General features: G+C 44.1%; 1 protein-coding gene and 1 non-coding gene across 2 annotated transcripts in view; one reads left to right on the top strand and one right to left on the bottom strand.

Annotated features, from left to right (window-relative positions):
* RAB17 (RAB17, member RAS oncogene family) overlaps nucleotides 1-24,709 on the bottom strand; it is a 28,699-nt gene extending 3,990 nt beyond the window's left edge. Inside the window, exons 1-4 of the mRNA XM_038749575.1 lie at nucleotides 24,469-24,709; nucleotides 10,847-11,018; nucleotides 5,536-5,687; nucleotides 2,946-3,071 (exon numbers count right to left, since the gene is read on the bottom strand). Of these exons, the coding sequence (XP_038605503.1) occupies nucleotides 2,946-3,071; nucleotides 5,536-5,687; nucleotides 10,847-11,015 (447 nt within the window). The 5' untranslated portion in view covers nucleotides 11,016-11,018; nucleotides 24,469-24,709. The remainder of the gene's footprint in view (nucleotides 1-2,945; nucleotides 3,072-5,535; nucleotides 5,688-10,846; nucleotides 11,019-24,468) is intronic.
* On the top strand, nucleotides 20,121-20,259 carry LOC119931240. The gene has a single exon (XR_005452092.1). It is a non-coding gene; the product is annotated as a small nucleolar RNA SNORA7 (small nucleolar RNA).
* Nucleotides 24,710-27,606: the final 2,897 nt, after the last annotated feature.

Genomic DNA, 27,606 nt, shown 5'->3' with positions numbered 1-27,606 from the left:
TAGAAGGATTCAAAACTACTGGCTCTGGGATGCTTGACCATGTTCCTGCTGGACAATTTCACTCAAGAAATAATTTTGTGAGGCCTCAAATCATAATTCCCACAAAGGCACTCCCATTTCTAGATTGGCATCTAAAAATCAATGCAGTAGTTCAAGCCAGGTGGACTTAGGCACCTTCTCTTCTGTGTTCTGGGACTGGCCAAGAGGTACCAAGATGATAGCAGGCTGAAATGATAGCACACTGCAGAGAAGCAGCGTGGCTCAGTGGAAAGAGCCCGGGCTTTGGAGTCAGAGGTCATGGGTTCTAATCCCGGCTCCGCCATTTGTCAGCTGTGTGACTTTGGGCAAGTCACTTCACTTCTCTGTGCCTCAGTTCCCTTATCTGTAAAATGGGGATGAAGACTGTGAGCCCCCCATGGGAAAACCTGATCGCTTTGTATCTTCCCCAGCGCTTAGAACAGTGCTTTGCACAAAGTAAGTGCTTAATAAATGCCATCATTATTATTATTATTAATATTAGCATTTCCCTCTGCCTTTCCAACTATCCATCCACAGGGAGAAGGTTTATCCCATAGGACAGGGTAAGCAGACCCTATTCTTCCTATTACAATAATAATAATTATTATTATGCTATAATAATAATTATTGTTATTAACCTTGTGGTATCTGTTCTGCCCTTGCTGTGTGTAAAGCACTGTTCTGGGCACTGGGGTAAATACAACTTAATTAGGTCAAACACAGTCACTGCCCCACCTTAGGCTCACAGTCTACATTGAAGGGAGAGCAGGTATTTCATCTCTATTTTACAACTGGGGAAACTGAGGCACAGAGAACTTTGGAAAGGTGATGATTGTTGGACCGAGTGTGTCTCTGCTTGGAGGGATGAGGAATCTGAGGACTTTCCCTCCCAGCAGTGATATACCACTGTGCTTCTTGTGCCGCTGTGACTATAGTATTGGTTCTGACTGAATTTGTCCTAGAATTGCTTTCCCAATCTGTCTGTGGTTCCCTGACCTTTGTGAGTCCCTGGGATCAGTCAGTCGGTCTATCAGTGGTATTTACTGAGCTCTTACTGTGTGTGGAGCACTGTTCTAAGTGCTGTGTCGATGTCCTTGTTTCTTTCTCCAGCTCAGTACAATCTTCTACACAAGGCACCAAACAAGTATCAAAAAAAAAAAAATAACAATACTATTTAAGGAAGACTGAGACAAAAAAAGATGCTCCTGAAATGTTATCCACTAGACAATAATAATAATTGTGATATTTGGAAAGAGCATAGGCCTTGGGGTCAGAGGACTGGGGTTCTAATAGCTCTGCCACTTGTATACTAACTGCATGATCTCGAATAAGTTGCTTAACTTCTCCAAGCCTCAGTTACCTCATCTATAAAATGAAGTTTGAATCCTACTCTTTCCTACTTAGACTGTGAGCCCTTTGTGAGACAGGGACTGAGTCCAACCCAATTATCTTGAATAAACCCCACAGCTTAGTATGGTGCTTGGCATATTGTGCTTAACACTTACCATTTAATTATTTTTAAGTGCTTATTTTGTACCAAGCACTGTATTAATTGCTGGGGCAGATACAAGGTAATTAGATCAGACACAGTTCTTGTCCCACATGGGGTCAGAGTCTAAGGGAAAGGGAAAACAGGTATTTAATCCCCTTTTTACAGATAAGTAAACTAAGGCACCTCCCAGTTCTGGGTTCTCTTTCCACCATGCCTCTGCTTCTCAAAGCAATAAAAAAACTTGAATCTCTCATATAGTTTAACACTGATGATTTTCAGATTCACTGTTTCAATGCACTGACAAGAACATGATTAGAATGCATTTCTTACATTGTTTTAATAGGTAATTCATTTAGGATGTATGAGATGAAGTCATTCTTCAGTTCAAAGATTACACTGTAAGATTGTGTCTATAAATGTGAGTGTCATTGCAAGAGAGAGAATATCTTCCACTCTAGCACATTTTCTCTTTGAAAATACTATAGTGCACCTTTCCAAGCTCCTTGCCATCTGGGGTGAGCTTTGCTTAAGTTCCAAGGATAAATAAAGGAAAGGAAATTTCTAACACCAGCAGGGTACGTGCTTGAGTTGTTTTTGTAGTAGTAGTGATGGTTTGCCCTGAGTCATCCAAACTTTCTTGGCTGGTCCTCCATGCCAGCAGAAAGATGGCTATTAGGTACAATTTAGGGTCACAAAACCAAATACCTCTGAGACCTTAACTGCAACAGGCAGAACTGTATCCTTACATGTTCTGTAAGCCATTACTGAATGATGCTTGAGAAAAGCAAAAACAAAAAATGGGAAGAAAAAGAAAACCAGAAACAATAGCAACAAAAGATGTACTGTTGTCCTTGTCTCAGTGTGACAGACCCAAACCAGAAAAAAATTGCCAAAGTATCAGAGGTAGGCAGGTGCAAGCAAGGCCATTATTTTAAGGGGAGAAAACAGTACCTCCAGACAGTCCTTCAAATCTCTGGGAAGATTTGGAGCTGTCTGACTGCAAAACATCCACCCACTAGCCAATGTCCTGATGAGGAAAGATCTCTCCAAACATGGTACATCTCACACCTGTCTGAAAGATCCCCCTCCTTCTCCAGGTTGTAAGCTCGTCGTGGGCAGGGAATGTGTCTGTTTATTGTTATACTGTACTCTCCCAAGTACTTAATACAGTGCTCTACACACAGTAAGTGCTCAATAAATACAAATGAATGAATGAATGAATGTATCTCAACTCCACACTCAGGCAACTCATGTGGTACAAGTGACACCTTGCTTTCTTTGTGCTGATGGTTTCCATTGTCATGTAGGGGCCCAATCAGAAGGACTACTGACAAAGTATAAGTCCCTAGAAGGCAGGGTCAAGATCTGCTTAATTCATTTTAAATAGGGCCTGCCACAATGCCAATACATTTTGGTGCAGGGCCAGGATACACACCTCCACTGTAACCTCCCGCTCATCCTCAAGATCTGTCTTGTTCCCAACCAGCATGATGACTATTTCTTCTGGTAGGAACTCATTCTCCAGTTCTCTCAACCACTGCTGGGCCTTGTGGAAAGAATCCTTGGACAGACAAAGGATGCATCGAATTAGTAAAAAGTTTCCTAAGATGTAAAGGTGAAGAACATTATCAGCCAATCAATCACATTTATTAAGCATTCATTCATTCATTCATTCAATCGTATTTATTGAGTGCTTACTGTGTGCAGAGCACTGTACTAAGTTCTTGGGAAGCACAATTCAGCAACAGAGACAATCTTTGCCTACAACGGGCTCACAGCCTAGCACTGTACTAAGAGCTCAGGAGAGTACAATACAACAGAATTAGTAGACACATTCCCTGCTCATAATGAGCTTACAGTCTAGAGGATGAGCTAGTCCCTCCATGACCTGCTCCCTCCCCCCTACCCCACCCTGACTTTTGCTGGGGCTCAAAATCTGCTGGAAAAGCTACAAGATATAGACTGTAGGCTCTTTTATAGGCTGTAAGCTACTTGTGGACAGAGACGGTGTCTACCAACTCAATTGTATTTTACTTTCCAAAGTGCTTACCTTAGTAAAGTGCTCTGCACATAATAAGCACCTTGATCAGTCAATCATATTTATCCAGTGCTTACTATGTGTAAAGCACTGTATTAAGTGAACAATATAATGATATAACAGACTTTCCCTGCCCATAGCGAGTGAGCTTACAGGCTAGAGGGGTAGACTTACAGGAACATAAATAAATAAACTACAGATATGTACATAAGTGCTCTGGGGCTGAGGCAGGAGATGAATAAAGAGAGCAAGTCAACGCGATGCAGAAAGGAGTGGGGGAAGAGGGCTCAGTCAGGGAAAGGCTCTTGGAGGAGATGTGCCTTGAATAAGGCTTTGAAAACCGAGAGAGTAATTGCCTGTTGGGTATGAAGAGAGAGGGCTTTCCAGGCCAGAGACAGGATGGGGGTGAGAGGACAACAGTGAACGGTGAGATAGATGAAATCGAGGTACAGTGAGTAGGTTGGCATGAGAGGAGCAAAGTGTGCATGCTGGGTTATAGTAGGAGAGTTGCGAGGTGAGGTAGAAAGGGGAAAGATGAATTGAGTGCTTTCATGTCGACCGATGGATTAATTGAGGAGCAGCCCGTGGCCATAGCCCTGGGACCAAATTACACCTCCCACAGCAAGGTATCCTGTCCCTGACTCTCAAATTCCTGTCCCTTGTCAAACCTTGGCAGGGTGAGAATAAAGGATTAAGTGAAGTTTGTCAATGGGGTCAGCTGGGCCGCTCCATAACCTAGACTGATCAGGCCTTCAGGAAGAGGTCAGAAGTTATGAGTCCTAGTCTCACCTTATATAAGGGGGTGAAAAGTGTTGTGTAAACTGCAGGGACAAAGTGCACAAGTAGCTGGACTTCTGCATAGTGTGTCATGATGGAAATGAACAAAGCATGGAGCCTGGGCATCAGAAGGTTGTGGGTTCTAATCCCGGTTCTCCACATGTCTGTTGTGTGGGCTTGGGCCAGTCACGCTGCTATGAGAAGCAGCGTGGCTCAGTGGAAAGAGCACGGGCTTGGGAGTCAGAAGTCACGGGTTCTAATCCCGGCTTGGCCATTTATTGGCTGTGTGACTTCGGGCAAGTCACTTAACTTCTCTGTGCCTCAGTTACATCATCTGTAAAATGGGGATAAAGATTGTGAGCCCCACGTGGGACAACCTGATCACCCTGTATCCCCCCAGCGCTTAGAACAGTGCTTTGCACATAGTAAGTGATTAACAAATATCATCATTATTATTATTATTTCTCTATGCCTCAGTTACCTCATCTGAAAAAAGGGATTGAGACTGTGAGCCCCATGTGGGACAGGGACTGTGTCCAACCCAATTTGCTTGTATCCACCCTAGCGCTTAGAACAGTGCCTGGAACATAGTAAGCACTTAACAAATACAATAATTATTGTTAATTTTATTATCCCCATTCTCCCCCAACAGTGGGTAGCTGCTGATGCAACCCTTGCACACTTTTGACTAATGCAGCTTTCTGAAGGGAGGCTAGGACTCTCTGTAGCCAAGGGATTCGGGAAAGCTTTACAGAGGATGTGAGGCTTCTAATTTTACTTTCAGGAGACTTCTCAATGGAAGGGTTAGCTCCCAGTAGAGGCAACCAGCCATTCCATATCCATTCCCAGAGGTACCCACAGGCAGAGACAGACTCCCCAAAGCCATCTTGAGCCCTTCAGTGCCACGGGTCTTTGATGGCCCAACAAGATGGGCCTATTATTCTCTAGATTTTCACCCACAGAAACCGTTGCAAACAGGGAATGTGTCTGTTTACTGTTATATTGTACTTTCCCAAGCACTCAGTACAGTGCTCTGCACACAGTAAGCACTCAATAAATATGATTGAATGAACCAGGCTTAATGGAACTCCAGCAATTCCTGGCTCTATCACGCTTTATTCAGAACATGGCTTTATCACGTCCAATGAAAAGAAAGACAATTCATCTCGAGATTGAATGGCATGAGGCAAATTGCCCAGGAAAGGCTTACCTTCTTGGTAATGTCGTAGACCAGCAGAGCGGCACTCGCTCCCCTGAAGTAGAGGTGGCAAACGCTGTGGTATTTCTCTTGTCCTGCTGTGTCCCAGATCTCAAACTTTAAAGTGGCGCTGTCTAAGCAAACCAGCTGACTGAAGAACGCACCTGGAATGACATTGAGGAGACATGGCTTAGGAGAGAACGTTAGGCCTATATTGACGTGACCAATTATTTTTTTCCTATGATATATGTTAAGTGCTTACTCTGTGCCAGGCACTGCAGTGAGAGCAGGAGTAGATATGAGCTGATCAGGTTGGACCCAATTCATGTGCCATGTGTTCTATCCAGCAGGACATGCTACTTCTCAATTGTTAACAATTGTTCCTTGTTTCCGGGTGAAGAGAGGCCTCCCAAGAGTCATTTCTACTTTGGGCAGGGGTGGGAGAGGGAAGGGGAATGTTTCCAGCTTGGAATGCCTCTGGGGAACACCTCCAAGTCAGTCAGTGTTCTCAGACAAAAGGTCCAAGTACCAATGAGCGGCATTAATTTGTAGATGAAACAGAAGCAGTTAATATGTTTTCAAAGACCAAACCTGATGACCTTGCTACAGTGGGGGATTGAGCCATTCTAAAGTTTTATTAAAAACTTAAAATCTGGGGTAATTGGAAGCCAAAATAACTTTTGTCCCCTTTTCTTGGTTCAATGCCCCAGAATAAAGGGATAATAATATTGTAATCTCCTTTCCCACAGAACTGCTTTGAGAAGGAATCAAAGAGAATAGAGTCTTGAGTCTTTTCCTCTTCAAGAACAAAGATCCTGAATAACTGCTGACCCAGCCAAAAGCAATTATCCAGCTATTATCAGTCAAGCCAGAGTTTTCTGCCTGAACTATCCAGGAAATTGAAGGTTTGTATACCTTGATGATAAATGGGTAGGTATTCATATTTTCAAAATGAACACAGAGAAGGATAAATTAAGAAAAGATGAAAAACAGAGGAATCTGTATAAAGATTCAGAGAAGCAGCATGGTCTAATTGATAGAGCATGGGCTTAAGAGTCAGAAAGTCCTGGGTTCTAATCCCAGCTCCAGCTCTTGTCTGCTGTGTGATCTTGGACAAGTCATGTAATTTATCAGAGCCTCAGTTACTTCATCTATAAAATGAGGATTACAACTATGAGTCCCATGAGGGACATGGACTGTGTCCAATCCCAGCGCTTAGTGGAGTACCTGGTACACAGTAAGTGCTTAACAAATATCATAAAATAGAAAAAAGAATCTGTAACTTCCCCTTGAAGAAAACACTACAATATTCTGTTTGATAGTAATGAGCAAAGTACCATTACTTTCTAAAAGTTTATTTGAGTTGGGTTATTAATTTTGAATACTGTGTCATCATTATGCTACAGTTATCTTTTGGAAATGTATTGATTCAATCAAAATACAACTGCAAGGCCTAAAATGCCTCCAAAAACTCTCTCAGCTGAGGAAAAGCCTTAGTAAACATTAATGCAGTCACCCAATAGAAACTACATTTTATCATAACTTAAGCACCAAATGTCGATCTTCCACTCTCTTTGTATAACAGTTGAGAGAGTGTTTCAAGATCTGTGCAACTGGAGAGAAGAAAATGTATTTCTTCGATGTCAGTTAATATTTAGCAACCTTTGTTTATGCTAGGGTTCTGAGACTCATTCATTCATTTGATTCATTCATTTAATCATTCAATCGTATTTATTGAGTGCTTATTGTGTGCAGAGCACCGCACTAAGCATTTGGGAAAGTACAATATAACAATAAATAGACACATTAACTGCCCCACAAAAATCTTACAGTCTAGAGGGGAGACAGACATTAATATGAATAAATAAATTACAGATCTGTACATAAGTGCTGTGGGCCTGGGAGGGGGGATGAATAAAGGGAGCAAGAAAGGGTGACTCAGAAGGGAGTAGGAGAAGAGCAAGGGGGGTTTAGTCAGGGAAGGCCTCTTGGAGGTGGTGTGCCTTCAGTAAGGCTTTGAAGCGGGGGAAAGTAATTGTCTGTCAGATTTGAAGAGGGAGGGTTTTCCAAGGCAAAGTGAGGATGTAAGCGAGGGGTTGGCAGAGAGATAGATGAAACTGAGGTATAGTGAGAAGGTTAGCATTAGAGTGAGAAGGTTAGTACAACCCTTTCTCAGTCTAACCAAAGCCAGTAGAATAAATGTTTCCCATTCACCCTGGCACCCAGAAATGACCAGGTTTCCTGACCCAGAATTGCGTCATAATTGTTGTTGGCAGCAGTATGAAAAATGGAATATCTCCTCTACCTAGTATCCCTATCACACCACAGTGGGAGTACCTGCTTAAAACAATCAATCAGTGCTCTGTTTTTTGGAAAGAAGAGCATGGGCATGGGAGTCAGAAAGATCTGGGTTCTTATCTTGGCTCCACCACTTGTCTGCTGTGTGACCTTGGGCAAGTAACTTCACTTCTCTGTGCCTCAGTGACCTTATCTGGTGGTTGACTGAACTGAACTGAGTTGAATCTAGTACACATTCATCTGCAAATAGCAGTTCCTGAGCCACTGACTCTGGGATTTTTGTAGAATCTCATAATCTGTAAGACTAGAAAGTTTCCCAGTGTATCTAATTTTGAGTTCACTTTGCAGGGAAGCCTTGTGGCCTATTGGATTGAGCATGGGCCTGGGCGTCAGAAGGACCTGGTTCTAGTCCCGGCTCCTCCGCCTGTCTGCTGTGTGACTTTGGGTTAGTCGTTTCACTTCTCTGTGCCTCAGTGATCTCATGTGTAAAATGGGGATTATGACCATGAGCCCCAAGTGGAACATGGACTGTGTCCAACTTGATTACCTTGTATTTACCAAGGGCTTTAGATAGTGTCTGGCACATAATAAATGCTTAACAAATACCATCAAGAAAAAAAAGGATCTCTCATTGCACCTTTAAGCATACCAGCACCCAACATTCACTCAACAGAGTTTATCAGGGCTACCCTAATAGATGCTTTATGGAGAGCTGAAATAGAGCAATTAATAATTGTGGTATTTCTTAAGTGCTTATTATGTGCCAAGTCTCAGTCTCATGGGGCTCGCAGTCCAAGTAGGAGGGAGAACAGTTATTGGACCCTTGTTTTGCAGATGAGGTGACTGAGGCACAGAGAAGTGAAATGACTTGCCCAAGGTCACAGAACAGACAAGTGGTAAAGATGGGATTAAAACATAGGTCTTTTGACTTTCAGGCCTGTGCTCTTTATTGGTATAGGTATTTATTGTGTGCTTGCTGTGTGCAGGGCACTGTGCTAAGAAGTTGGGCACAGTAGAGGGCACCACCATCCTTTCTGTCTCACAAGCCCCTAACCTTGACATTATCCTTGACTCCTCTCTGTCATTCAACTCACACATTCAATCCATCACTAAATCCGGGTGGTTCCACCTTCACAGCATCCCTAAAATCTGCCCTTTCCTCTTTATTTTAACTGCTACCACTTCAATACAATCACTTATCCCCTCCGACCTTGATTATTGGATCAGCCTCCTTGCAGACCTCCCAGCCTCCTGTCTCTCTCTACTCCAGTCCATACTTCACTCTGCTGTCCGGATGATTTTTCTACAAAGATGGTCAGGACACGTCACCCCTCTCTTTAAAAAACTCCAGAGGTTGACCATCCACCTCCACATCAAACAAAAACTTCTCACCACTGGTTTCAAAGTTCTCCACCACCTTGCCCCCTCCTACCTCACCTCACTTCTCTCCTTTTACAACCCAGACTGCACACTTTGCTCCTCTAGTGCTAACCTTCTCATTGTGCCTTGATCTCACCTATCTTGCCGCCAACGTCCTGCCTCTGGCCTGGAACGCCCTCCCTCCTCAAATCTAACAGACATTTACTCTCCCCCATCTTCAAAGCCTTATTGAAGGCACATCTCCTCCAAGAGGGCTTCCAGACTAAGCCCCACCTTTCCTCTTCTCCCACTCTCTTCTGCATCACCCTGACTTGCTCCCTTTGCTTCTCCCCCCTCCCAGCCCCATAATAATAATAATAATAATGGTATTTGTAAAGCGCTTACTATGTGCAAAGCACTGTTCTAAGCGCCGGGGAGGTTACAAGGTGATCAGATTGTCCCACGGGGGGCTCACATCTTAATGCCCATTTTACAGATGAGGGAACTGAAGCCCAGAAAATGAGTGAATGAATGAGTGAGTGAGTGAGTGAGTGAGTGAATGAATGAATGAATGAATGAATGAGCCCATGACCTCTGACTCCAAAGCCTGGGCTCTTTCCACTGAGCCACGCTGCTTCTCTGCGCTCAGTAAGCGCTTAACAAATACCATCATCAGCAGCAGCAGCAGAAGATGGACATTCATTCATTCACTCAATCGTATTTATTGAGCGCCTACAGTGTGCAGAGCACTGGACCGAGCGCCTGGGAAGTCCAAGTCGGTGACATAGAGAGACAGTCCCTACCCGACAACGGGCTCACCGTCAAGAAGGGGGTGATGGACGACAAAACAAAACATGTGGATGGGGGTCAAGTCGTCAGAAAAAAACAGAACTAAAGCCAAATAATAATAATAATAATAATAATAATAATAATAATAATAATAATGGCATCTGTCAAGCGCTTACTATGTGCAGAGCACTATTCTAGGCGCAGGGGGGGATACAAGGTGATCAAGTTGTCCCACGTGGGGCCCACAGTCCTAATCCCCATTTTATAGATGAGGTAACTGAGGCTCAGAGAAGTTAAGTGGCATGGCACTTGTTTACATATCTGTTATTTTTGTTTATTTGTATTCATGCATTTCTCCCCCCTTCTAGATTGTAAGCTTGTTTACATATGGCACTTGTTTACATATCTGTAAACATGTTTACATGGCACTTGTTTACATATCTGTTATTTTTGTTTATTTGTATTCATGTATTTCTCCCCCATTCTAGATTGTAAGCTCATTGTGGGCAGGGAATATGCCTGTTTATAGTTGTATTGTACCTCTCCAAGCCCTTACTATAGTGCTCTGTACACAGTAAGCATTCAATAAATAAAATTGAATGAATGAATAAATGAATACAATAGACTAAAGTTGGAAGACATGATCCATGCCCACAGTGAGCTTACAGTCTTGGCACATTGCCATCAAGAAAGACCTCATGCAGCAGGTAAATCTATGGATTTTTTTGAGCAGAAACTATGAGAAGATCAGGAGCAAAGAAGCAAACACAAAAACAGAAGCAGGCAGTGCGAACAATTAACCACTGGAGGTTTATTTTTTTCACTAGTTTAGGAACCCTTCCCCTTCTGACCTTAAGGTACTTGTCCCGCTACTTACAGCCCACAGTAGGAAGAATGCTCTTGAATTCATTTTTCACGTAGCGGAGAACCAAGCTCGATTTTCCCACAGAACCACTTCCCAGCAAAACCAGTTTGAAGACAGAGGGCTGTGGTTGGGCATTCTCCACCACAGATGCATTCTTTTTCTGGATTCTGCTCTGAGCCATATCCTGAAAAGAAAGAGCATTCATTCGAATCACTTAATTTTCGTTATTGAGTGCTTACTGTATGCAAAGCTCTGTACTAAGCACTTGGGACAGTACAGTATAATAGATTTGACAGATAAATTCCCTGCCCACAATTAGCTTACAATCTAGAAGGAGGAACAGACATTGCTAGAAATAAATAAATTTTGGATACGAACATAAGTGCTGTGGGCCTGAGGGAGAGGCTAATAAAAGGAGCAAATCAGGGCAACACAGAAGGGAGAGGGAGAGGAGGAAATGAGGGCGAATTAATTACCGCATTAATGCAAGCACTCATCCTATCCCACCTTGATAATTATATCAGCCTCCTTGCTGACCTCTCTGCCTCCTGTCTCTCTCCACTCCAGTCCATATTCCATTCTACTGCCCAAATCATTTCCCTTCAAAAACATTCAGACCATGTTTTCCCACTCCTCAAGAAACTCCAGTGGTTGCTTATCTATCTCTGCATCAAACAAAAACTTCTCACCATTTGCTTTAAAGCACTTAATCACCTTGCTCCCTCCTAACTCACCTTGCTACTCTCCTACTACAACCCAGCCTGCACACTTCATTCCTCTGGTGCTAACCTTCTCACTGTATCTTGATCTTGCCTATCTCCCTGCCAACCTCTTGCCCACATTTTATCTCTAGCCTGGCCCTCCCTCCTCATGACAGACAGATAATTGCTCTCCCCCACTTCAAAACCTTATTGAAGGCACACCTCCTCCAAGAAGCCTTCCCTGACTAAACCCTCCTCTCTTCTTCTCCCACTCGTTCTGTGCTGCTCTTACTTGCTCCTTCATTCATCCTCTAATCCTCACAGCACATGTACATATGTCTGTACTTTTTATTTATTTATTTATCTGTTTATTTATTTACATTAATGTCTGTCTTCCCCTCTAGACTGTGAGCTCATTGTGGGCAGGGAATGTGTCTGTTTGTTGTTATATTCTACTGTCCTAAGGGCTTAGTAGAGTGCTTTGCACACAGTATGCACTCAATAAATATGATTGAATGAATGAATGCATGAATGAATGGGAACCCTCTTGAAGGAGATGTGTCTTCAATAAAGCTTTGAAGGTGGGGAGAGTAATTGTCTGTCTGATATGAAGAGGGAGGGTGCTCCAGGCCACAGGCAGGACATGGGCGAGAGGTGGGTCGGCGGTGAGATAAATGAGACTGAGATACTGTGAGTAGGTTGGCATTAGAGGAGTAAAGTGTGCAAGCTGGGTTGTAGTAGGAGAGCAGAGAGGTGAGGTAGGAGGGGGCAAGGTGACTGAATGCTTTAAAGCCAATGGTAAAAAGTTTCCGTTGGAAGCAGAGGTGGATGGGAATCCCCTGGAGGTTCTTCAGGAGTGGAGAAACATGGAGTGAATGTTTTTGTAGAAAAATGATCCAGACAGTAGAGTGAAGAGTGGACTGGAGAGGGGACAGACAGGAAACAGGGACATCAGCAAGGAGACTGATGTACAAATCAAAGTGGGGTAAATACTTGGATTAATGTGGTAACAGTTTGGATGGAGAGTAATGGGTAGATTTGAAGCAAGACAATGTTATGCCTAGTTTCATACAGCCTAAGGTCCTCAGTAAATATGTGTGGGACTGTCCCAAATGTTGTGGGGGACAAATTCTAGGGAGGATGGGGTTGGAGCCCAAATGAGTCTACTCTCAGGCTTCAGTCGGGCTTCAGAAGACAGGGCAGCCAGAAGCAAGCACTTTCAGGCCCAGCTCATCAATCATATTTATTGAGTGCTTACTATGTGCAGAGCACTGTACTAAGCACTTGGGAAGTACAAATTGGCAACATATAGAGACAGTCCCTACCCAACAGTGGGCTCACAGTCTAAAAGGGGAAGACAGAGAACAAAACCAAACATACTAACAAAATAAAATAGATAGAATAGATATGTACAAGTAAAATAAATAAATAAATAGAGTAATAAATATGTACAAATATATACATATATACAGGTGCTGTGGGGAAGGGAAGGAGGTAAGAAGGGGGGGATGGAGAGGGGGACGAGGGGGAGAGGAAGGAAGGGGCTCAGTCTCGGAAGGCATCCTGGAGGAGGTGAGCTCTCAATAGGGCCTTGAAGGGAGGAAGAGAGCTAGCTTGGCGGAGGGGCAGAGGGAGGGCATTCCAGGCCCGGGGGATGACATGGGCCGGGGGTCGATGGCGGGACAGGCGAGAACGAGGTATGGTGAGGAGATTAGCGGCGGAGGAGCGGAGGGTGCGGGCTGGGCTGTAGAAGGAGAGAAGGGAGGTGAGGTAGGAGGGGGCGAGGTGATGGAGAGCCTTGAAGCCCAGGGTGAGGAGTTTCTGCCTGATGCGCAGATTGATTGGTAGCCACTGGAGATTTCTGAGGAGGGGAGTAATATGCCCAGAGCGTTTCTGGACAAAGATAATCCGGGCAGCAGCATGAAGTATGGATTGAAGTGGAGAGAGACATGAGGATGGGAGATCAGAGAGAAGGCTGGTGCAGTAGTCCAGACGGGATAGGATGAGAGCTTGAATGAGCAGGGTAGCGGTATGGATGGAGAGGAAAGGGCGGATCTTGGCAATGTTGCGGAGCTGAGACCGGCAGGTTTTGGTGATGGCTTGGATGTGAGGGGTGAATGAGAGAGCAGAGTCGAGGATGACACCAAGGTTGAGGGCTTGTGAGATGTGCCGTCAACAGAGATGGGAAAGTCAGGGAGAGGGCAAGGTTTGGGAGGGAAAACAAGGAGTTCAGTCTTTGACATGTTGAGCTTTAGGTGGTGGGCAGACATCCAGAGTTGTCCTGAAGGCAGGAGGAGATGCGAGCCTGGAGAGAGGGGGAGAGAGCAGGGGCAGAGATGTAGATCTGGGTGTCATCAGCGTAGAGATGATACTTGAAGCCATGGGAGCGAATGAGGTCACCAAGGGAGTGCGTGTAGATCGCGAACAGAAGGGGACCAAGCACTGAACCTTGGGGAACCCCCACAGTAAGAGGATGGGAGGGGGAGGAGGAGCCTGCAAAAGAGACTGAGAAGGAACGACCGGAGAGGTAAGAGGAGAACCAGGAGAGGATGGAGTCTGTGAAGCCAAGGTCAGATAGCGTGTTGAGGAGAAGGGGGTGGTCCACAGTGTCGAAGGCAGCTGAGAGGTCGAGGAGGATTAGGACAGAGTAGGAGCCATTGGATTTGGCAAGCAGGAGGTCATTGGTGACCTTTGAGAGGGCAGTTTCCGTGGAATGTAGGGGACAGAAGCCAGACTGGAGGGGGTCGAGGAGAGAGTTGTTGTTGAGGAATTCTAGGCAGCGCGTATAGACAACCCGTTCAAGGAGTTTGGAAAGGAACGGTAGGAGGGATATGGGACGATAACTAGAAGGTGAGGTGGGGTCAAGAGAGGGTTTTTTTAGGATGGGAGAGACATGGGCATGTTTGAAGGCAGAGGGGAAGGAACCAGTGGAGAGTGAGCGGTTGAAGATGGAAGTTAAGGAGGGGAGAAGGGATGGAGCGAGAGATTTCATGAGATGAGAGGGAATGGGGTCAGAAGAACAGGTGGCAGGAGTAGTGCTTGAGAGGAGGGAGGAGAGCTCCTCTGAGGATACTGCTGGGAAGGATGGGAGAGTAGCAGAGAGTGTTGAGAGCCGGGGGGTTGGAGAAGGGGGGGAAGTGACTTTGGGGAGGTCGGACCTGATGGATTTAATTTTGTTAATGAAATAGGAGGCCAGATCGTTGCGGGTGAGGGAAGGAGGAGGGGGAGCTCAGTTACTGGTCCAGCTTTATCCAGATAATAATAATGATAATAATAATGATGGCATTTGTTAAGCACTTACTATGTGCAAAGCACTGTTCTAAGTGCTGGGGAGGATACAAGGTGATCAGGTTGTCCCACGTGGGGCTCACAGTCTTAATCCCCATTTTACAGATGAGGTAACTGAGGCACAGAGACGTCAAGTGACCTGCCCAAAGTCACACAGCTGACAATTGGCAGAGCTGGGATTTGAACCCATGACCTCTGTCTCCCAAGCCCGTGGTCTTTCCACTAAGCCATGCCATGTGGGCTTTGTCTAGTGGCCTCATACAGTACCCTGTGTGTTGGAGGGGCAGACAAGTAATGTTCCAACCCTGGTGAGCCACGACTCTGACCTATTGTCTGATAATAATTACTGTGGTATTTATTAAGTGTTTATTATGGCCAGGCACTATATTAAGCAGTGGGGTGTATACAAGCAGACACAGTCCCTGTCCCATATGGGGTTCACAGTCTTAATCCCCATTTCACCGATAAGGTACATGAAGCACAGAGAAGTGAAGTGACTTTTCTAAGGTCACATAGCAGACAAGTGGCAGAGCTGGGATTAGAACCCATGAACCTCTGACTCCCAGACCTGTGCTCTAACCACTAGACCAATAAGCTTCTCACTACACCATGCTGCTTGAACCCTTGGAATCTTTAGGAAAACTGTTTTTATGCAAAACTACATAATTGTGAGTGTTTTTTTCACATGTTGAAAGAGGCATGAACTCAGAAACATGGAGTGGAATCAGAGGAAGGTGTAGTGGGGAATTTACAATCTCTAGTCTCTGCCTAACCTCACAAGGTTGGATTTATGAGCCCTTGAAAATAGGAGACCACAGAGTTCAACACACTCCAGGAAATGATTGCCACAGTAACAGGACCAACCCGATTAGCTTTTAGCTTGAATGTGTCTGTTATATTGTACCCTCCTAGGTGCTTAGTACAGTGCTCTGAACATAGTAAGTACTCGATAAATACAATTGACTGATTGAATGACTGTCTATACCCCAGCGCTTAGTAAAGTGCCTGGCACATAGTTAGTGCTTAACAAATACCATAAAAAGGAAAGTTACAGGGACAAGTTTTAGGGGTGGAACATATTAGATATAAGAATCCAGAAGAGATGAATATTCCTAAAGTAAACAGGATTAAGGGCCAGCTTGACAGCCAAAAGGGAGTTGGGAAAGAAGGGGAAAACAAAGAAGCAGAAACCTAAGATCATCAGGCTGAATCAACAAATAAATAAATAAACACCCCGAGGAGTAAAAGTAAAACAAGCTAAAAGAGAAAATGAGATCTGATCAGCAAAAAAGGGGAAAGCAAAATGGCATGCATCAATCAATCAGTGGATTTTCATGATTTCATTTCATTTCCCACACTGTACTGTGTGGGAGAGTACAATGCAACATAATTGTTAGACAACTACCCTGCCCACAAGGAGCTTGCAGTGTTATACCAGGAGACAGATATTAAAATAAATTTCAGACATGTGCATAAGTGCTGGGGGCTGAAGGTGGGGTGTGTATCATATACATAAAAGGAACAGATGCAAATGCCTAAGTGAAGCAGCAGAGAGAGGGAGTCGGGGAAATGAGGATGTAACTGGGGAAGGCCTCTGGGAGGAGATGTGATTTTTAGTAAGCCTCGAGGGTGGGGAGAGTGATGGGATGACATATATTTAAAAAGCATATTTGTAACAAGAAAAGGAAGAGGAAAATATGATGGAGTGAAAGCTGATGAGGCTGGTTTAGTGAAGACATATTAGTTTAATACATTACTGTATTCTACAATTCAAACAGGCCATAAACAGGAAAAGTGGGAAACCATATCAGAGAATAGATGGTGTCAAAGCTGCAGGATAGATGTACAGGTAAATCCAAATGCATCAGAGTCAATAACTAGCAACCCCTGATACAATTCACTCAATCAATTCAGTCGCATTTATTGAGTGCTTACTGTGTTCAGAGCAGTGTACTAAGTGCTTGGGAGAGTACAATATAACAGAATACAAGCTGTGGAACGTTCTGACCCGCCCCCAAACTTCATTTACCCCTTCTATCGCCTCCCTTGCACGTGCATGTTCCTTGCCCTGGTGCCTTTTACCAAGCATGCCTAGGTGTCAGTGTAGAGTTGAAAACAACTCACAACTTAATAGTCTAGCTGCAGGGAGTCTAGTTCAGTTGACTTCTTTTCAGAACCTACTGAAAAGTTCTCTCAACCCCCACCTCCTCCCAACACCCTTCTGATTGGTCTTTCTCCAGACATTCTGATGTTCTTTGCCTAAGCTCCCAAACTGCACTTTCTCCCCAGTCTTTCAGCTGCCCCTACAAGAGAAATGGCTACGGAGAGATTTGCCACACAGATTTTGAAGGGCCAGAAACTCTTGGCTGTCCACAGAAGTGTCTGAAGACTGACCCTCATCCTTACTGTGGCAATATTGTAGACTGAAAGACCAAAACTATGATAAAACTTGGGTTACTCAGCCCGGAAGGTGTGATTTTATAAAGAGCTGGTACCAAAAGGGGGGCACTCCAATGTGCCCCATCTCGACTAAATAACAAACAAGAAGAAGGAAGCTTAAACTGCAGCAAGAGGATTTGTGTTTGACTTTTAGACTGTGAGCCCACTATTGGGTAGGGACCGTCTCTATATGTTGCCAACTTGGACTTCCCAAGCACTTAGTACAGTGCTCTGCACACAGTAAGCGCTCAATAAATACAATTGAATGAATGAATGAATGAATATGAGAAAGAATTTCCTGGAAGAAAAAATGGATTCACTTAGCAAAGAGAAGTGGTAAAGTCTCCTTGACTCAAACTAAAAATAAATATGACTTGAACTGTTGAATACTTAGGAAAATACAAATCAAGGATCTTGGTTAACTCTCACATCACCTCGATGAAGTAGGGTCAAATGGGTATTAATTTCCCCATTTTGCAAATGATGGAACTGAGACCAGAGAGGTTAAATGATTTGTTCAAGTTCTCGGTAGAAGGTAGTGGCTAAACAGGGTCTTCTGACTGCTTGAGCCATGCTCTTTCCAATAGGGTTAATTTTGGGGTGGTGTTAAGGAATATCGAAAAAAAAATGATGAAGAAACTGGTGGGACAAGTTCAAGAGACAGTCATTTATAATAGGCCTCAGCTATAGATAGTATTTAGGAACAGAGGAAACATAATATTTCCTGCCGTAGGAGTATACACTACAAGCAGCATAGTCTAGTGGAAAGAGCACAGGCCTGGGAGTTGAAGGACCTAGGTTCAAATCCCAGCTACCTGACTTGTCTGTTGTGTGACCATGGGCAAGTCACTTAACTTCTCTGTGCCTCAGTTCCCTCATCTGGAAAATGGGGATTCAGTACCCCTTTTCCCTCTTTCTTAGACTGTGGTCCCCATGTGTGACCTGATTATCTTATAACTACCCCAGCACTTTATACAGTGCTTGGCACATCGTAAATAAACAAATACTCCAATTATTATCAAAGGAAAGAGGGTAAAATTGTGAAGGTGACAAGTATCTTAAAGACTAGTTGTTTACTTAGCAATAAAAAGCAATTGTGCAGTTATTCAACCTTGCTAAAACAAACACCAAATTAGCCCAAGTATTCAGAAGAAAATCAATCAGTGAATCGTTTGCATTTATTGACGGCTTCCTGTGTGCAGAGCGCCTTGGGAGAGTGCAATACAGGAGAGTTGGTAGACACATTGTCCAAACTACACTCTCTTCCCAGCCTTTCTGCTACTCTTACAGAGATATAGCCACACAGATTTTGATTCATTCATTCAATTGTATTTATTGAGCACCTACTGTGTGCAGAGAACTATACCAGGCATTTGGAAAGCACAATTCAGCAACAAATAGAGACAATCCCAAACCAACAATGGGCTCACAGTCTAGAAGGGGGAAGACAGACAACAAAACAAAACAAGAAAACAGGCATCAATAGCATAAATATAAATAAATAGAATTATAGATATATACATGTCAATAATAAAATAAATAGAATAATAAATATGTACATATATATTCAAGTGCTGTGGAGTGGGAAGGGGGCTAGAGCAGAGGGAGGAAGTACGGGCGATGGGGAGAGAAGGAGGAGCAGAGGAAAAAGGGGGCTCAATCTGGGAAGACCTCCTGGAGGAGGTGAGCTCTCCATAGGGCTTTGAAGGGGGGAAGTGTGCTAGTTTGGAGGATATGAGGAGGGAGGGCATTTCAGGCCAGAGATAGGGCATGGGTCAAGGGTCGATGGCAGGACAGGCGAGAACGAGGCACAGTGAGGAAGTTAGCGGCAGAAGAATGAAGTGTGTGGGCTGGGCTGTAGAAAGAGAGAAGGGAGGTGAGGTAGGAGGGGGCAAGGTGATGGAGAGCTTTGAAGCTGATAGTGAGGAGTTTTTGCTTTGGATGGGCCAGAAACTTTTGGCAGATCAACAGTCTAGAAAATACATAAAAGGGTGGTGAAAATGACATTGCCTTGGCTGAAGAAAACAGAAATGTAGATGTTCAGGAGAATACCTATTATTGTTATTAATATTTTTATTATTATATAGGTATTTGTTAATGGTATTTGTTAAGCGCTTACTATGTGTGGAGTACTTTTCTAAGTGCTAGGGTAGATACAAGTTAATCAGGTTGGACACAGTCCCTGTCCCACATAGGGCTCACAGTATTATTCCCCATGTTACAGATGAGGAAACTGAGGCCCTGAGAAACTAACTGACTTGCCCAAAGTCACACAACAGACCGATAGAGGAGCCAGGATTAGAACCCAGGTCCTCTGACTCCCAGGCTGTATTCTTCCCACCAAGCCACACTGCTTCTCTTGAACTTGGGCAAATCACCTAATTTCTCATGGCTTCTGTTTCCTCATCTGTAAAAGAGAGATAAAATTGATTGTGGGACAGGGACCATGTCCAATCTTAGAACCTGGTATCTCTTCAAGTACTCATGAAATGGTAAGCACTTGACAAATGCCACAATTGTATTTATATATTTCTAAATGCATACATTTATACATTATAATTGCCACATGTAAACTCAGCAAGAGACATGTAAGTGTATATGATCAGGCCTGTGATGATTCCCTTTTTTTTTTTTTTTTTTGGGAGAAACACCCCAAAGCAGCACGAGAGAGCTTTTCAGAAAATGACGGACTTGTTTCCTTCATCAGAACCAGAGCTGAAACTGCAGGTGAGAGAATGGGCCACCTTGTGGCTTGATTTTCTCTATATAATTTGTCTCTTTTATTATTTTACTGTGGGTTATAAAATCCATGCTATTTTAGCAGTAGACTTTGTACTGTATATTACTAATCACCCCTATCCCTCTCAGGGTCACACCTGGAGAGTTTCTAATACTTCTGCCAGTCTCGGCTACAGGAGGAAGAGTCAAGCAGAGGCATACCCATCCCATTCCTAGCTTGGGCAGTGGCTAGCCAGTGGAGGGCAATCTGCTACACATCAAAACTCCCCTGTGCTGGGCAGCAGCGGCATTGGAGAGAGTTGAGGGTGGAAACTCAAGTTTACTGTGCGGAAGGAGGCAGTGGTAAACTGCTTCATTATTTTTACCAAGAAAACTCTATGGATACACTACCAGAATGATTGCAAATGCAGAGCAGGGTGTTCTAGGAGAGATGTGTCCACGGTGTTGCAATGGGTTGGAAACAACTCAATGGCATAAGACAATCACCCTAAGAAATTTCCAATAGAATGTCCACTCACACTTTTTGTATGTTGCATTCCTCTCTACTATTATGTGTCAGTATTAGCATTTGTTATCATATTTTCCCCATAGTATTGAAAGTTACATATACAGTGATTATTGCACATCTCTAGACTGTAAACTCACTGTAATCTCCCAAGTACTAAGGACAGGGCTTTGCACACAGTAAATGTTCAAAAAATACCACTGATGATGCTGCTACCTTCTGGAATCATTGAAGTATTGCCTCACTGCACATGCTTGCACTGCCACAGGACATCTGTGCCCCACGAGTCCAAACTCTAAGCCCCTCTGGATCACCCCCATCCCAGCCCCCCGACCCCGTTCCCCAGCCAGCAACACTGGCAAAATGGACTGAACCACCTTGCAGACAGGCTGCATTTCCATCTTTTCTACCCTCCAGTCCTGTCCCCCAAAGTAATAATAATAATTGTGGTATTTGTTAAGCACTTAGTACCAGGCACTATACTAAGCACTGGGGTGGATACAAGAAACAAATCTGGTTGAACACAATCCCTGTCACATATGGGGTTTACAATCTTAATCCCCATTTTACAGATGAGGTAATTTAGGCCCAGGGGAGTGAAGTGAGTTGCCCAAGGCCACATAGAAGGTAAGGGGCGGAGCTGGGATTAGAACCCATGACCTTCTGACTCCCAAACCCGGGCTCTAGCCACTATGCCATGCTGCTTCCCTCTCCTTGAGGCCAGGGGGAGCACGTCCCCCACAAACTTGTCTCTGTAGAAGCAACAACATTCAGCCTTCACAGCCGGAAGTGTTTTGGGCTAGCTGACCTCACCTTTCGCAGCCGGAAGAGGAGGCAACACGGCGGCTGTACTACTCCTTGTTCTCTGCCGGCGGGACGTGGACCTTTGGCCAGGGACCCAAGGGGTAAATCAGCCCCTTTGCCTCTCCCATAGCGGGGTGGAGGAGAGCTGGTTCACACAGACCCTTTCTCAGCAGCGAGCAGGTGCAGCGCAGAAATCCAGCCAGCTGAGCTGGAGCCACCATGATAGGGGAGTGCACAAGTAAGAAAACTAAAGGATCAGCAGGGGCAGTGCATGAGGAAGAGGTCACCACTGCCACTTTCCTGGTTTGTCCTAGGACCCATCACACAGCAGCAAACCCTTCCCCTCCACCTGCCTCGACTACTTTATCAGCCTCCTCGCTGACCTTCCTGCCTCCTATCTCTCCCCACTCCAGTTCATACTTCACTCCGCTGCCAGGATTATTTTTCTACAAAACGTTCAGTCCCTGTCTCCCCACTCTTCAAGAACTTCCAGTGAGTGCCAATCCACCTCCGCATCAAACAGAAACTCTGTACCGTCAGCTTTACAGCACTCAATCACCTTGTCATCTCCTATCTTTCCTCTCTGCTCTCCTACTACAACACAGCAGTCTCACTTCACTCCTCTAAAATCAACCCCCTCACTGTACCTCTTTCTCATCTATCTCATTCCTGACCCCTCACTCATGTCCTGCCTCTGGCCTGGAACTCCTTCCCACTTCATAGTTGACAGACCACCATTCTCCCCACCTTCAAAATCTTATTAAATCACATCTCCTCCAAGATGCCTTTCCTAAGCCTTCATTTCTTCTCTCACGCCCTTCTGTGTCACCCTTGCACTTGGATTTGTACCCTTTAGGCACTAAGGTACACATCCTAAATTTATTTCTTCATATTAATATCTGTCTCCCCCTCTAGACTTCAAGCTCCTTGTGAGTAGGGATTGTACCTACCAATTCTGCTGTATTGTACTCTCCCAAGCACTTAGTACAGTGCTCTGCATCATTGTCATTATCATCATCATCATCATCCTCATCATCAGAGGTACTTATTGAGCAATTTCTCTTGCAGAGCTCTGCAGTAAGCACTTAGGAGAGTAAAATACAACAGAGTTGGTAGACATGTTCCCTGCCCACATCGAGCTTATAATATAGAGGGGGAGACAGGCGTTAATATAAATAAAGAAATAAATAATCTGTACACAGTAAACACTCAATAAATAACGCTAGCTTTCTCACTGTACTTCAATCTCGTCTACCTCACTGCTAACCTCTTGACCACAGCCTACCTCTGGCCACATCCCTCCCTCCTCATATCAGACAGATAATTGCTTTCCCCCACTTCAAAGCCTTATTGAAGGCACATCTCCAAGAAGCCTTCCCTGACTAAGCCCTCTTCTCCTCTTCTCCCACTTCCTCCTGCTTCATTCTGGATTACTCCCTTCATTCACACTCCCTCCCATTCCCACAGCACACATGTATATGTCTGTAATTTATTGATTTATTGATTTATTTATTTACTTATTTATATTAATGTCTGTCACTCCCTCTGGACTATGAGCTTGCTGTGGGCAGGGAATGTGTCTTTGTTGTTGCATTGCACTCTCCCAAGTGTCTAATACAGAGCTTTGCACACAGTAAACACTCAATAAATATGATTGAATAAATTAATGAATAAATATGACGGCTTGATTGATAGATTGCTTGATTGGGGCCGCATCAGGAGAAGTCACCTGCCTTTTGTGCTTCCATCCCAGGCAGCTCAGGGGTCCAAAAGGGTCCAGCATCCCAGTCAGGGAAGGCTTAAGTGCTTAGCACAGTGCTAAGCACCTAGTACAGTGATTTGCACATAGTAAGCACTCAATAAATACGATTGAATGAACCCCCTGGCCCGTAGCTGTCACACAAGCTCATTCTCAGGCCTTTGAGAAGCACAACCTTGCAGAAATATAGCTCATCTGCAAGTCCTCACTTAACTCTTTTCAATTCTTCTATGGTGAATTCTGGGGAAAAAAAGAAGTTGGCACCAAAGGGGGAGAGTTTCCCCAAAGTTGAAAGCCGTTGATTTAGCAAATGACTTTCCAATTAGATTATCCAGGCCCTCTTCTTCTTCACCTTCTCCGTCCTACTGCCTGCTAACATGCGTCAGAAAAACATCCATCTCTGCACTAAAGTACTTTAATCTTAACTTCAGCACTTGTGTGCATGTGCATATTTTGTCTCTGTGTATATCTTTACATATTTATCTATACATTAAATAATTTTCTCCAGTGTTTCATGTTGGTGCATTTGCATTGCTTTCTGGCTACATTTGTTATTTCTTTCTCCAGCTTTCACTTCACGTTAATACTTTTTGTCTGTCTTCCCCATTAGATTATGAGCTTTAGGGCAGGGTACATGTGTCTTGCTACTACTGTACTTTCCCAAGCCCTTAAAGAGGTGCTCATCACTCGGAAATCACTCAATAAATTCTGTGCATTGCCTGCCAGTGATCATCAACCAACAATCAATAAATGGTATTTTTGAGTACTTACTCTGTGCAGAGTACTAGTCTAAGCTCTTGGGAGAGCTTATTAGAGTTGGTAGACATGTTCCCTGGCCAGAAGGAGCTCAGTGAAAGCAATAAGGGTGACAGAAAGGAGCGGTGAAACTCAAATCTTAACAAAAAAGTACTGAAGGTTGAAGTGATGTTCTTGCATTAGAAAAAACTTTCTGGATTCCTTCTTAATTTTTCTAGTCATTTCTCTCCTTGCACCTTGCACCTTGTTAATACTGAGAGTTGGCTGCATTATATAAAGCACGTTTGGAAGGCATACACTTCAGGACCTGGATTTGTTATTCAGTGGCCTCACACCTATTTGCATCAGAAATCAAAAAGCAGATAGGTAAAAGTCTCACAGTCCCTAATGGCTTGATTCCAGGATTTGGAAGTCCTGCTTTTATTTTGAAAAAATCTATCCCAGGATTTCTGTACTAAGAATGCCCACTTCCAGTCAAATTGCATCACGTAATTCGGTCACTGTTACAGAGGAAGGGAACTAGCGCTTTTTTTACACACTCAAATTCAGACCTCCTCTCTGAAGACAAGGAGGCCTGCCTAGCTATGACATTATTCTGAGAGCTCATGGCAAGGGCAAAAAGTTATTAAAATTAATCACTTACCTCTCTCAGGACGTGGTTAGTTCCTCATACATGCGTTCGGTCTGTCATTCCAAAGTTGTGCAGTTTATTCAGACAGGATCGGGCAGGAATTCATCTCACCTTTCAACCTTATTGTTCTTCTAGAGACAGAAAGTTTTTCTTTCCCCCAACAAGATAGGCTGAGGCTGCAAGGCACAGGATTCAAGTGAAGCACTCTTCTCCACTAGGCTAAAACAGAGACCACTAAGAGGGGTAAAAAAGGGCAGAGACCCTCTCCCAGCCTCACTTCCTCCCACTTCCCTATCCGTCCTATTGATCTGTCACACAGAGCTGTTACACGGTTTAAGGTCCACTAGTTGGACTCCTGCGGCGTCATCCCTGGCACTTGTTGCAAGGGCAGGAATGCAGGACCATAAACATACAGCAAAGGTGAGCTGCCACTGAGGGCCAAGTGAGCTTTGTGGATAGGGGTGGAGTCCTGAAACCTCACCAGGAAGTCAGAAGGGATTTTAGTTTCGTCTTTGGGTCTTATTTTCTGTATAATACTTTTCCTTTTAATTCCAGATTTCTAAGGTCATTTTGGCTTTCCTCAGGGATTTAGCTTCCCTGCAGCACCCACTGCCAGAACAGGGCTGAGGATTTATCTTCTGTTGCCAGCACTTGGGAGAAGAAAGTCTTTGCTCTGGCAGGACCTTGTGAGCCCTTCCTGCATACCTCACAAATCTCCCTCTCCTACAGCGATAATATACACACCTTTTTTTCTTTTTCTTTTTTATCGCCATGTGGACATTAGCTTGATTGGGTGAGAGAGGGATTGTGTGAACTGCAATTCAAGCCTTTCTGCCCCCTCTCGGCTCCCTTCCATTCCTGCTGCATTCTCGTTTGTTTTTTTTTCCCCTCCACTGTCCCTAGCCAGTGGTGGGGAAGGGGCCTGGTGGGCAGTGGACATCAACCATGGGATTGGAATCACCGAGAGTTCTGTCCCACAGTTGAGTGCTTAAATCAGATCCCAGACTTTTGTCACTGCCATGGGCTCTGAGTACCCTACCCTGTAAAACATACCTACAAACTGAGCTTTGTATCAGCAACACAATAACTTAAAACTGTCACCGTATTCTGCTACCACAGCACTTAAGTACATATCTATAATTTTATTTATTTATATTGGTGTCTATTTATTTGTATAGATATCTGTCTTCATCCCCTCTAGACTGTGAACTCATTGTGGGTAGAGATTGTCGCTCTCTATTGCTGAATTATACTTTCCCAAGTGCTTAGTACAGTGCTCTGCACATGGTAAGCACTTAATAAATACAATTAAATGAATGAATTAATGCCTAGGCAGCACACTAGCCAATGATTCATGGATTGACAAAGTAGAAGAAAACTGGAGTCAGGGAGGTGAACATACAATAATAATAATGAATCTGGTATTTGTTAAGTACTTACTGAGTGCCAGGCACTGTACTAAGCACTGGGGTTGGTACAAGTAAATCGGGTTGGACACAGTCCCTGTCCCACATGGGGCTCACAGTCTCAATCCCCATTTTAAAGATGAGGAAACTGAGGCCCCAGAGAAGTGAAGTGATTTGTCCAGGGTCACACAGCAGACAAGTGGCGGAGTCAGGATTAGAACCCATGCCTGTATGACTCCCAGTCCTGTGCTCTATCCATTACGATATGCTGCTTCCTTTACATACCCTCTGGAAGACTAACAAGCAAAGATTGTCAACATCAGTGCATCAAACTTAGTACCAAATTGCATGTCTAGGGAATTATGTTGATGCAGAATATGGTCAGGGAATGTGTCAGGTATATTGCTGTGTTGTACTCTCCCAAGCACTTAGTACAGTGTCCTGTGCACAGTAAGCACTCAATATATACAACTGATTGATTTATTGATTGACTGATGTAGAAGCAGCATGGCCTAGTGAATAGATCACAGGCCTGGGAGTCAGAATGACCTGGGTTCTAATCTCAGCTCTGCCACTTGTCTACCATGTGATCTTAGGCAATTCATTTAACTTCTCTATGCCTCAGTGATCTCATCTGTAAAATGGGGATGGAGACTGTGAGCCCCATATGGGACAGGGACTTTATCCAACTCAATTAGCTTATGTCTATTCCAGAGCCTAGTAAATTGTCTGGTACTTAGTAAGCACTTAACAAATACCATAAAAAATAGATTGGAAAACAGGCAGAGATTGACTTTATAGAAAGGCAAAGGCTAATCTAGTGTAAAATAGGATGTTGAATGTCCACGTCTCCTCACCTGTACTCTCATCCTGCAGAGAAAACCTCTGGTTGTCCGCTATCCATCACCATATTGAACAGAAACTCTTCATTAACTGTGAGACACTCAAACAGCAGTCTTCCCATACTTATCCTTGCTCCTCTCCCATTGGAACCAGACTCAACCACTTCACTGATCTAACACCAGCTCTTGTTAGCGGTGCCTTGCTCTCACCCCTCTCTTGCCTATCAACCTCCTTCCTAATGGTACCCCCTCCTCCATCACCTCTGACAGATAATCGTTCTTCCCAACATTAAAACCCTACAAAATCCTCATCTCTTCCAAGAAATTTTCCTTGAGTAATCGCTCATTTCCTCTGGGCTGTAAGATCCTTTCTTATTTCATTTTCTAGTGGTATTTATTAAGGGCTTATTATGTGCCAGGCACTGTACTAAGAGCTGGGATAGATACAAGTTAATCAGGATGTACACAGTCCCTGTCCCACATGGGGCTCACAGTCTTAATCCCCACTTTATAGATGAGGTCACTGAGACACAGACAAGTTAAATGAATTGCCTAAGGTCACACAGCAGACAAGTGTGGAGTCAGAATTAGTACCCAGGTCCTTCTGACTTGCAGGCCCGTGTTCTATCCACTAGGCCAGGCTGCTTCCTTGTGGCCAGGGAGTGCACCTACCAACCCTGTTTTATTGTACTCTCCCAAGTTCTTAGTATAGTGCTCTGTGCACAGTTGCTTAATAAATATGATTGATGGATTGATTGATTGATTTCCCCTACCTGTAATTTGTACTAATGCCTGTCTCCCCCTGCTGGGTTGTAAATTCCTTGAGGGCAAGGGATCGTGTGTTAAATTGGTGTACTCTCCCAAGCATTCAGCACAGTATTCTGCACAGAGTAACACTCCAA

This window comes from Tachyglossus aculeatus, chromosome 7 (genome assembly GCF_015852505.1).
Source record: "Tachyglossus aculeatus isolate mTacAcu1 chromosome 7, mTacAcu1.pri, whole genome shotgun sequence".
In the NCBI taxonomy this organism is placed as follows: Eukaryota; Metazoa; Chordata; class Mammalia; order Monotremata; family Tachyglossidae; genus Tachyglossus; species Tachyglossus aculeatus.
This window is presented reverse-complemented; position numbering and strand designations above follow the sequence as displayed.